General features: G+C 41.4%; 1 protein-coding gene across 5 annotated transcripts in view; it reads left to right on the top strand.

The window, feature by feature from the left end:
• The window catches only part of ebf3a (EBF transcription factor 3a), a 67844-nt gene extending 57210 nt beyond the window's left edge, over window positions 1-10634 (top strand). For 2 of the 5 annotated variants that reach the window (XM_061707997.1, XM_061707995.1), the window contains exons 12-16: window positions 1164-1229; window positions 3197-3359; window positions 3481-3666; window positions 5706-5790; window positions 7113-10634. In XM_061707997.1, the coding sequence (XP_061563981.1) occupies window positions 1164-1229; window positions 3197-3359; window positions 3481-3666; window positions 5706-5790; window positions 7113-7242 (630 nt within the window). In that variant the 3' untranslated portion in view covers window positions 7243-10634. Of the gene's footprint in view, window positions 1-1163; window positions 1230-3196; window positions 3360-3480; window positions 3679-5622; window positions 5791-7112 lie in introns of all 5 variants that reach the window. The other 3 variants (XM_061707999.1, XM_061707998.1, XM_061707996.1) reach the window with 2 other exon arrangements.
• The last annotated feature ends 1834 nt before the right edge of the window (window positions 10635-12468 follow it).

The following is a 12468-nucleotide window of genomic DNA, read 5'->3' as shown; positions in this document are numbered from 1 at the left end:
TGTAATGAAAAGCAGGAGATTAACGGGAGAGTGTTTAATTAAGATAAAGACTAAACGAAGCATTGTTCTGTCACTGCCTGATTACACACACTCTCTCTCTCCCTCTCTCTCTCTCTCTCTTTCTCTCTCACACACACAAACACACACACTCACACTCAGCTGTTTGTTTAGCAGTGTTTTAACACTCAAACTGCTCGTTGAAGTGAAGTGGTTCAGTTTTAAAGTGTGTGTGTGTGTGTGTGCTCTGTGAGGTGTAACTGAGCTCTGATTAGCTTAAACACAGTTTAAAGCCGTCAGGTCAACGACACACTCACATCTGAACAAAATAAAAACTATTAAAATTGAAAATACTAAATCACACGGAGAACCAGGGCTTTTCTAGCGTTTGTAGGGGCCCAGATTCTGTTTGGGGCGCAATAATTGATAAAACTTGAGTGATGGGGGAGTTCAAAGCAACTCAAATATTTTTTGTAATACAGGTTAAACTAAATACATATATAGCCAAATAAATATAGCAAGGTAACATACATTTTACTAGACTAGCTGAGCTAGCACAAACAAACAATGATCAGAAATTCCAACCTGATAAAATCTCAAATCTCTAAATGTAAATTGTTGATTTTAAAAATGTGAAAAAGTGCGTGTGTGTGTATGTATATATACATACACACACACACACATATATATATATATATATATATATATATATATATATATATTATTATTATAATAATAATCCAAATCAAACATTACATTCAAAAGAACAATTAAAGCCTGTAAAAATGTTGAGTTTGATTGACATACCCGTAGGTGGTGGTAATTTTATTTAATGTTATTTTAATTTTATTTTAGTTGTTTTTATTCACTTAGTTGTTTTTTTTTATTTTTTATTTTTATTTTTTATTATTATTAATTTATGTTATTTGTGAAATGAAAGGGGCAGATCAGATAAGATTCTTCTTCTTTCTGCTCCCTTTTCATTCATAAGTTAGGAACATTTGTATTTGTGTTTGTATTAAATTGTTTTGTTTTTTGAATGAAATAAAGAATAAAATGAAATGAAATGAAATATATATATATATATATATATATATATATATATATATATATATATATATATATATATATATATATGACTTATGACCTGCGTCTCTCTGTTTCAGGAGGTGTTGTTGAAGAGAGCAGCTGACCTGGTGGAGGCGCTCTACGGCATGCCTCATAACAACCAGGTAATGCACCTGCAATAATATATGATGTTGTGAAGAAGTTACATCTGGTACGTCCCTGGAAACCTTCTGTGGTCATTTAAACTGGGGATCTTTAGAAATATTCCAAATTGGAGACTTTCCATCAGGAAGACCAGGAATTATGAGGATTTACAAGAATTTACGGGATTTATTTCAAGGTTTGTGATAATTGTTCATATCCAGATGAATATAATCTGATGAATAGATGAAAAATAATCTACGTTCTTGACTAAAAACAGAAAACTGGGAGAAGAAACAGGATTATTAATAATGAGCTACCTAGCACCGTGACTGCTAGCTTCTTCAACTGTAAGTAAAAAGACCAGATACCCTAAAAGAGGTTTTAGATTTGTTAGTTAAACTTTATTGCCATAAATCTTACCCTGGTTATATAACCAGTGTGCCCGTAGCTAGCCATTAAACCAGATAAACTAAAACACGCAGGACGACCGACCTCGAGGAGCGGACTTGAAGAGACCTACTCTAGAAAGTGCTTTTAGAGCTAGTTTAGCACGATGGTAGTTAGCTCTTTCAAATAGAACATGCCGGTTCTCGGTGTGTTCTTCTGTTCAACCGTATGCAAGTTCCATGTTAAAGACTTAGGCAAGATTTATGCTTCTGCGTCAAGGCTACGCTGCAGCTACGGTGTTGGTGTCTCCAAATATAACTATGCATCGGGTCAACGTGGACCGCAAGAGACCCTGACTGGTTGATTTGTTCTTCTTCTTCTTCAAAATGTCTGCAGCATTTTTCTTCTTTATTTAGATAGTTTGTTGCAATGTCAATAAAAACCACTGATGGTGAACATGTATCCGCTCCTGCCGCCTGGAGGTTGGTGGTGCAATTACAGAATGTTGCAAACAATATGCTTTTCAGCTCTTCAATCCATGCTGGTTGTCATGGAAACATGGTGCCCTACCACTTAGTGCTGGGCGGTATGACCAAAAAATTATATCACAGTATTTTTAAAAATTATATCGGTTTCACGGTATATCACAGTAACACCTGGGTGTTAACCACATTTTCTAATGATTTGGAAAGGAATTGCTGCAGTAAATTGGCTTAGAATGGCCTATTTTACTGTCATGAGGAGGAAATATTGTAGAAAAACATTAATGTCCACACTAGTATAAATAAATTTGATTTAGACATGCTTTTCAAAGAAAAAAATCTTTTACAAAATTACAAGGTAGAAAATATTTATTGAACATAAAAAACTGAACATTTTTTAATTTCCCAGCATTATGTTGTTTTGGTTCCACCTCCTGGTGAATGTTAGGTAAAATTCTTATGTGGTTACTTTTTGGTTGGCCAACGATTTATGTTTGTGGTGCGCAACCGGTACGGAGCGGCCAGTCTATTTCCTTATATTACAACGCCGTTATTAATTGTTCGTTTTTTTTCCCACTTATTCCACCGAACACCGAAAGTGTTGTTTTGCCATTTTCGGCCGAACAATTTCGGTTACCGAACAATCGGTGCATCACTACTGCTAAACAGTCCCCTCACAAACAGTGTCCAGCGCGGCGCCGCGCGGCGTTCCCAACGTTGTGTCCGCTACTGTACATACTAACAGGTATTACGGTATATGAAACATTCATATCATAAGAAAAATAAACACCGGTATTCGGTATGAACCGGTATATCGCCCAGCACTACTACCACTGCTAATACTGAGCAATGACAGCACTGACCCATCCCAGTGAAACCAGGTCTCTCTGCACAGAGACCCTATGGCCAGATGATGGATGGATGGATGGATGGATGGATGGATGGATGGATGGATGGATGGATGGATGTTCCATGAAGCTCAACAAGCGGGAGGAGTTTGAGTTGAACTAGGCTTTGGACTCTAGTCTAGGACATGGCTCTTGGACTCAGGTCTTGTAATGTGGTCTTGGACTCGAGGTTTGAACTCGCGTGAATCCAGGTGTGTCTTGTCTCTGAAGGAAATCATCCTGAAGCGGGCGGCGGACATCGCTGAAGCTCTCTACAGTGTTCCCAGGAACCACAACCAGATCCCGACACTTGGCAACACCACCTCACACGGCATGATGGGAGTGAACTCCTTTGGTGGACAGCTGGCCGTCAATGTCTCTGACACGACACAAGGTTCGAGGATCCACCGTGATGAACTAGCAGAACCACATGGACCAGATTTTTGGTTATTGGTTCCGTACTTCTGGAAACTCAGTAATATTCTTGTTAAACTTACGATGTCATTGTCTTCCAGTCGGTTACAGTCGGAACACCAGCAGCGTGTCCCCGCGAGGATATGTACCCAGCTCCACCCCTCAACAGAGTAACTACGGCAACAGCAATAGTATGAACGGCTACGGCAACACCGGCATGCCAAACCTCGGCGTGGCGACGTCACCCGGTTTCCTCAACGGCTCCTCTGCCAACTCGCCCTACGGCAGTAAGTATCAAGGTAAATATTCGTGTACCACCAATACTTCACCTGGTAGTGTACTGGTGTATATTTATGCATTTGTACCACAAACAAATACAATTGCAAGAAAAAAATCTAAAAAATTCTAAATTTATAGACTTGCAAATGTATGAGAAGAAATAATATACAATTTGCATGAAAATATAATACGAAATTATGGTTTAATAAATTCCCCAAAATCTGTAGGAAAGAATCTTTTGTTTTGGTTCCTCTATGGACTGCTAGCGTCCAGACCTGCGGTTCCTCTGCGGACCACTAAGGTCTGGATCCATTGAATTCCATGTTAAAACATTCACCTTTACAGCAGAAATAAACATTTTTACAATCTGTTACAGAAACAACAGTTTTGATTTAATGTATATTAAACCACAAATTCCTGCATATTTGGGGGGTGCGTTTTGGTTTTGAGTGACAGCTGAATTGCAATCTGTCTGTCTAGTGTTTTGGGTGAACTGGTTGTCTGAGCTGTGATTTTAGTTCTAAAAGACCATAATCAGTCCTATTTCAAGGAAAAAAGAGCTTGTTGTGCTAACTTGTGTGAGCGTTTGGTTGGGGGCGTTGCTGGCAGCAGGTCTTTTTTTTTAGTTTACAAACAGTAATGGCATGGTACAATGTAGAAAACACGTAGGTAGGCAACAGACAGTACACAAAGTAAGATAGAGAGTGAAAGAACATATAGACATTAAATGAAATTAAATAATACAAATTCAAATAAATACAAAAAAAAAGAAAAGACAGCTAGGGGTACTTTGAAGGTTAGGTTCCTCTACTAAATTGCAAAGTTTCATAGCATTCTTCTTCTCCATACACTTTAAAGATGAAAAATAGTGACATAGCTCCTTATGAAAAACAAGTTTGGTTTTACTTTCATTTATCTATTTTTATGTATAAAAAACCTGATTAGAATGATTATCGTGTTAATTGCCAAATCATGTGTTGGGTCTTTCACAAGTATACCAAACAAAACATTTTCTTTTGTGAGATTAGAGAAATTTAGGGAATAACCAGTCATACAGCTGGCGGCAGGTCTTCTGCAGCCTTCACCCTGAGCCTTTAGATCAGGGGTCGGCAACCCAAAATGTTGAAAGAGCCATATTGGACCAAAAACACAAAAAAACAAATATGTCTGGAGCCGCAAAAAATGAAAAGTCTAATGCTGAAGTACAATCTCGAGAAAAGTCGAAATGTTGAGAAAAAAGTCAAAATGTCGAGAAAAAAGTCAAAATGTCGAGAAAAAAAGTCAAAATTTCGGAAAAAAAAAAGTCAAAATTTCGAGAAAAAAAGTCAAAATTTCGAGAAAAAAAGTCAAAACTACGAGAAAAAAGTCAAAAGATCGAGATTAAAAGAAGGAAGAAAAAAGGAAAAAATGAAGAAAAATAAAAAAAAGAGAAAAAAAAATAAAAAAAGGGAAAAAAAAGAAGAAAAAAAAGGAAAAAAAAAGGTCAAACATTTTTGAAAAAGCTCCAGGAGCCACTAGGGCGGCGCTAAAGAGCCGCATGCAGCTCTAGAGCCGCGGGTTGCCGACCCCTGCTTTAGATGAAGCTGCAGACTGCTGCGGCCGAGTGACTCAGACAGACCGAAGAGTGACGGAGGAGCGTGAACAAACCTCAGCTGGAGCTTCACGGCCCTCGTTTCAGATGTCGATTTTGGTAGCGACCTCTGTTAGGTTAACATGAGTTCAGCTACCTCTGACTGAAGGAGTCAACTCCTGCCAATATGGCATCAACCAGAGCTCCAGAAACGATGAGTGCTCTGTCCTGAAACCTGTCCGTGACATCACAGGGCGTTCGTCCAGTCGTCTTCACTCTGGGTGTGAGACGTCTGTGGGTTGTCAGCGAGGTTGGCAACTCTCAGCGTCCCTTGAACCACAGCCGGCGCCGCCCCTCTGAACTAGCCTCTCACCAGTTTCTCTCTGTGTTCCAGTCGTTCCCTCCAGTCCCACAATGGCCGTGTCCAACTGTAACTCTTCCCACGGAGTTTTCTCATTCTCTGCTGCCGTCAAACAGAAGAGCGCCTTTGCTCCTGTCGTCCGGCCGCAAACTTCACCTCCTCCACCCAACTGCTCCGGCAGCAACGCCAACGGGCTGCAAGGTAAACCATACCTCCTCGACTCCTCCTCCTCCACCGTCCTTCATTCTTCTGCCTCTTGTCTGTGAAGAAAACTGTTAATTTAATACTTTTTTTCTTTTTGTTTGTTTGTTTTGCTATAAATTGTGTTTTTATGCCAAATTCTGCTTTTTTTTCACATCCATGCGTCTGTGGCATATTTTGATACCTACTACGCCTACTTTAAATGAGTGTGAAGAAGACTCAGATTTCATGTTAATGAAGTTTATGACTTCAGTTTTATTAAATGATCCGATTTTCTGACTAGAAGCAGAAAATCTGAGTTTGTTTTTGTAGCTATTAATAACGCTTACACTGGATTTACTCAGCGCTGTTCTGGTGCGCAGGCTGCAAATGGATACATACACACACGCACACACACACACACACACTGTGGCCTCTCTGCCTTGGCGAAGGCGGAGAGCAGCATGAATATTTAACACTCGACAAACCTCTCTGTCAGAAACACTGACATCACACACGCTGGCTGCCGGAGTGTGTGTGTGTGTGTGTGTGTGTGTGTGTGTGTTTAGAGCATGTATCTGTGGGTTGTAGTGAATAAAACATGGACGGCCTGTCACTCTACATACAACAGCAACAGGACTCATGGTACCCACTGCTCCGGCGTGTGTGTGTGTGTGTGTGTGTGTGTGTGTGTGTGTGTGTGTGTGTGTGTGTGTGTGTGTGTGTGTGTGTGTGTGTGTGTGTGTGTGTGTGTGTGTGTGTGTTCACAGGGAAGCAGCAGAGACAATAACTGTTGTATGGTTTCTGTTTGAACAGTGTCCAATATCACCATACACTCTTGTTTTTTAAGCCAAAAAAAAACACCACTCTAAACTTTCAGGATGGTTGTTTTCAAAACTTAGTCCCTCCCGTTTTGTATCGAAAACATTATGAAAAAAATCGTATGATTGTAGTCGGTTTCAGTATTAGGAAAATACAACGTCAAATGCAACACAGCTTATCAAGAACAAAACATTATCTCCATGGCAAGGCAGGGTGGAGGGAGCGCTTTGTTTCAACATCGCCGCACCAAAAAGGTGATCATACAATATTACAGAGAACCCACAGGTGGAGGGATGAAGATCTGGGACCTGGAAACCTGTACGTCAAAGTATTCTAGACACAAATGAGGGTCGTTGTTCATGTGTACGTGGTAACTGTGGTCTGGGTAACTTGGCGAGCCAGCTAGGAGTAAAAACACCAGGACAGAAACTTCACTTAAAAACTGTCAGAACTGTGTTTTTGCCGTTTTGTGATAAAGACTTCTGAAACTGACGCTCTTCTTTTTCTCTGTCGTCCTTCAGCCATGTCTGGCCTCGTCGTTCCTCCCATGTAGAACTTCCTCGTCCTTCCTTCCTTCTCACCTCTCACCTCTCTCCTCCCCCTCAGCCACCTGCACCAATCACCTCAGAGGGGGAGGGGCCTGTGGCCTGAGAGAACGGTGCCTCAGGCAGCAGTGTCGATCCTGTGGGTCACGTGATTGCACGGCGCACCCGGTCTGTAGTGAAGACACTGAAACGGACCTTTTGTACAGCAGATTTATGTAAACCATGCTGATGTGCTGGGGGGTGGGGTCTGTTGCTGTGTCCTGTGACATCACTTCCTTAACTTGTCTTGTAAGTTTGCTTGACTTAGAACAAGTACAAATAAAAAAATGTGTTCTGAAGATATAAGAAATTAAAGGCCACAAATGACAAAAAAAACCATGCTCGTATCAAACTTCAAAACACGATAAGATCAGATTTGTTTCCATGTCAACCGCTAGCAGGGGCAGGGGTGATGGTAGCTTCATGAGGTTTGGGTAGCAGGCTAGATGCACATTACCTAGATCCACAGAGGAGATCTCAGGCCCAGTTGGACTGTCGGTTAGCCTGTAGCTAGTTTAGCTGTAGCTTAACATATTGCTTCGTAAACCTCAACATGTCAAGTTTAAACTTCAGCTAAGCTTGAAGTTAAACATGACTGTACCATTACAAGGATATGCTCAGGTAATTCAAAATCAAACTGCCTTGATCCAAGAAGTACGCTATGAAGTTAGCATTAGCTCTGCAGAATCAGTACCGCTACATGACATTTAATCAGTTATTTTACCAACAAAACTCTTTTCACAATTGCCAAGTTATCACTAAAGTGAGTTGATGGGATATTTTACTTCAACCACTGAGAAAAAGGCCAATATCTACAACCAGGAACAACATGAATGTATGTTATTAGTCTAAAATTAAAATGATCAAAGGCCACACGACGCGTTTCTGAAGTGTGTAATAATCCGGATAAATAAATGAGACACTACGAACCTAGATTTAGAGGCAGCCCCATTGTTTTGGTCTGCAGTTAGATTTCATATCCATGACAACTGTACACGGGAATATTTATGTTCCTCATCAAGTAAAATTATATAAAAACTGGTCTGGAAGGTTCTGGGCTGGTCTGGAAGGTTCTGGGTTGGCAGCTGTTTTCATCCCTGGTTAAGGCTGGCCACCAGGGCTCACTGGAGGACTGCAGCTGGACTGGTTCTAGCTCGTCCTTCTGGCCCGCACCTCAGATCATTTCAGGACCCTTCCAAGTTGAATAACCAGACCACGAGCCACGTGCGTAAGAAGACGGTCTCCTGCCAGTTGGCTAGTTGTTCCTCAGTCATCTAGTCCGCCAGGCTTCACTAACCCGTGCACGCCCTCGACCAGACCACCAAGGAACCACTTCTGTTAGTCTTCATTTCAGTGCCAGTGGCTCTGGTTTCAAACATCGTTTTGGTAGCAACATCAGAAATAAGGATGTTTGGACAGATTTGATCAGAATGAATGTGGAGTAATATTAATCAACGTCATAGTTTAGCATTATTAAGCCAGCTGAATTTAAATAGTTCACTTGTGGTAACTGAGTTAAGGTGGACGTGTCCAAGATTCCAGTCTTGCTCGTCATACCCATTTATCAATTAATGGATTACCTGAGGTTGGGCAAGGGACCTCAGACGCAGTCTTTAACTCTTTAACTCTTTTCAAAACCATCACAGCGGTTTTGTCCAGTTCTTCTCTACAGTTATGAAGGTCATAAAAGGTCACGTCTTCATGTCACGGAGGTTTACGCTCCTGTTAATTTCTCACCCTCAGGTAAGCTAGCAGCAGTGCAGATGGCCCGCAGGTTTACCAGATCCAAAATCCACTTCAGGGTGGACCTCATTGTGTCCGTTAGCAGCATTAGCATGATGATGCTAACCTAGAACTCTAAGGGCCTGATTTACTAAGATCCTAAATAAAGAGTACTAAATTGCGTGTGCACTGAAAACGTTTGCACGTGTTGTTGTTGTGTGTTTTGCGGGTGATCAACTAAGAATGCTTGCGCAATTGATAACAGGTGCAAACCTCAGTATTTAAATGAGGTGTTGCGTCTTACGGATTGCGCCATGGAGAGTCTGGATGGAAAGCAGGATAGTCGCAAGCGCAAAATGAAATTTGACGAGTTGGAGTTAGAGATATTAGTGGAAGAGGCAAATAAACACATTCATGAACTACAGCAAAGAAATTTAAACATTACCAAAAGAAACGCAATATGGGAGAAAATCTGCGATAGAATAAATGCAGTTGGTAACACAAAAAGAACGGCAGATGAGGTTAAAAGAAGGTGGCAAGATATAAGGCGAAGAACTAAAGAAAAAGTGGCCTTTAATAAAACTTGTGCAACCATTTTTAAAATAGCATGCAGCAGAATAAAGACTCTCTCTCTGCGTATTCTTTGATTTTGGCGATGTCGCCTCCTTGCCACAATAACAGCAGCATCAGATTAGCACCTTCCTTTCGAACGTATTAAATACACAATCCCCGCAATTACTTTCAGGCTTAGTAAATCTCATTGCGTGTTGTAAATGAACCTATTTGCATTTTCCCCTCCCAGTATTTAGGACTTTCTGGCGGGTACGCTCCATATTGATTATTCATCAGGGCAAAAGTACTAAATGAACAGCGTGTGCTATTTTGCTCATTTGAGAGGCGCAGTCCTCTTTACACGCTGTTAGTAGATCAGCTTGCACATTGGTTTGCGGGTGATGTCAAGTTTGCACACGTTTTTACGCACGCAAACCTTTAGTAAATCAGGCCCTAAGTGTCAACATGTTTTCGCTCCAGCTCAGAAATCAATTCTGAGAGGGGTTCATTTGGGGCCTTTAATCTTATCGTAAAGTCGGCACAGATTTTCCACAAATGAGGAAAATAAAGCTTTAAATTAATAAATAAAACATGGATGAAGATAAAAATGTGGCTGTCATAAGCCCCGCCCCTTAATCATTCAGTCCCACCCTTTACTTACATTTTTCTGATGCTCGCACTGTAAAAAGAAATCCTGCATCCTGGTTTGTTGCTGTCCTCGTCTGTCTCCTCATCTGGAGTTCAAAGTTGTCCTCTCTTTCCCATGCCCCGCCCTCAGCACTACAACCCCACCCCATGTTTTCTCTGTGGGTTAAGTGTTTTTTTTTTTTCCTTCCTCCAAAGCCGTAGCTGGCGGAGTACTTCAACGTCACTGTGGTTGAAGACACGCCCCCACCCTGAGGGAAGCAGTTTTTGTATCATACAGAATATAAATAGTGTATTTATATTGGACTGTTTTTGTATAAATGGATGTGCGTCACGTCGTCGTGGGGTTGTCGACTTGTGTGTGTACGTGGTGGTGCTACACTGAACAACCATTGTTTTGTATCAGAAAAGAAATGTCTTCACTCATTTGTAGAGCTGTCAATCAAAGCTGGTGTCCAATCAGCTGCACTTGTTTGGTTTTGAATGTAAATCATGTTTTATTGACTGTACTGAAAAACGATTTCTTCTCACTGAATAAAGTCAGCAGGTCGCTCTGATGGACTGTCTCTTTTCTTTAAGCTTCACAGCACAACACTGAGAGACCAGCGTAAATGTGTGATTACTGCGCAAAATGCTGGTTCATGGATGCGCTGTCATGTAAACTTCTACCTTCAGAAACAACAGGTCTCGGACAGAAAGAAGGTTTGTTCTTCTTGTTTAAAAACAAACATTCAAACAGCCTTTTTTGACTCCGAAAAGTAAAGGAAAAGAAAGTCATCTAGAACATTCCCTTTTAATGCAGCCCTGGGCCAGCAGGGGTCACCATGAAGACCTCCACCCACTGAAGCACGCCTAGGACTTGAATTGGGACTGGAGGGGACCTTGGGTCTTGCACAGGTACTGCGGTTGGATCTAGGGATTGATCTAATGGCTGAAGAACCACTGGAGCTTCAGTGGAGATTGGGGTGAGCTCCAGGACAGGGTTCCCTGTAGACCTGTAACTAGATTTACCGAAACTCTGCCCCCTGCTGGTGTGGAGGATTGATCTGGCAGTATTCAAGCAAGAAACTCAAGCAGAAACAAACACGCTAAGAATTAATAGGTGTTTAGCCCCTCCCACTATGTAGGAAGTGATGATATCACATCAGGTGACATGAGAGGGCCCAGTTGAGAAGTTCTTGGCCGCTTCATGCTCAAAAACAAATTTTCAACTTAAAGGGAAAGTTCCGTTTTTTACAACCTGGACCTTATTTCTGGCATTTTTTATGGTCGTATACTCACCCAGAAAAGTTTGGTGTCATTTGGAGTCCTTCGGAAGATATTAGGAGTTTTGTGCGAGCCGCTTCTCCATATAATGGTAGCGCACGTCTAAATAACACATTATTGCCGCGAAACTCGTTCATTTATTTTATGAATCACTAGATCTGCTTCCAGGACCTGTTGTCTTCATCCGGGGCTGTGTGTGTAACAAGCAAATCAGTTTGTAAACAAGACCTCTGAACTCATGACGTCATCTCTGTGCGCGCGTCCCAGACACAGCTCTGTGTACAGCTGGAGTTCACTACTGTTAGTTTACTGTTAGTTATTTGAAACATGTCTGAATATTTGTCAAATTCTGAGGTTGTGGACGACGACTTTCAATATGATGGACGTCCTTACCGTTTTGAGCCGGAGTATACGTTAGCAAAGTCTAGCTGTACCTGTCCGGGATGCGCGCACAGAGATTACGTCATGCAGGTCAGAGGTCTTGTTTACAAACTGATTTATTTGTTACACACACAGCCCCGGATGTAGACAACAGGTCCTGGAAGCAGATCTAGTGATTCATAAAAGAAATGAACGAGTTTCGCAGCAATAATGTGTTATTTAGACGCTGCATCGTCTGCGTCCTGCTATGCCCCCATTCGCTACCGTTATATGGAGAAGCGGCTCGCACAAAACTCCTAATATCTTCAGAAGGACTCCAAATGACACCAAACTTTTCTGGGTGAGTATACGACCATAAAAAATGCCAGAAATAAGGTCCAGGTTGTAAAAAACTGAACTTTCCCTTTAAGAAGCCTAAACCTGCATCATCGTACTTGTAGTTTTGTTGCTTTGAGAGAAGCCGGTTTGTAGACTTCTCTTGTCTCGTTCAAGGACCTTTCTTTTCTGATGACCTGATATTTCAGGTATTTCCCGGTTCTGGTTTGGGATTCAGTGGGTCACTCATGATGACTGCTCCTGATTTGGTGAAGACCTTAATGAACCCGTGTTGTAGCTTGTGACTGACAGAAGAATGAAGAGCAGCTGAAGGTGTAGATTGTCCTACCAGTCTACTGGAAGGACATAAACCTCAGGGTTCCCAATTGGTTTGAGGACCTGATATGCTTAT

The sequence above is a fragment of the Cololabis saira genome, chromosome 19 (assembly GCF_033807715.1).
Source record: "Cololabis saira isolate AMF1-May2022 chromosome 19, fColSai1.1, whole genome shotgun sequence".
NCBI classification, from domain to species: domain Eukaryota; kingdom Metazoa; phylum Chordata; class Actinopteri; order Beloniformes; family Belonidae; genus Cololabis; species Cololabis saira.
This window is presented reverse-complemented; position numbering and strand designations above follow the sequence as displayed.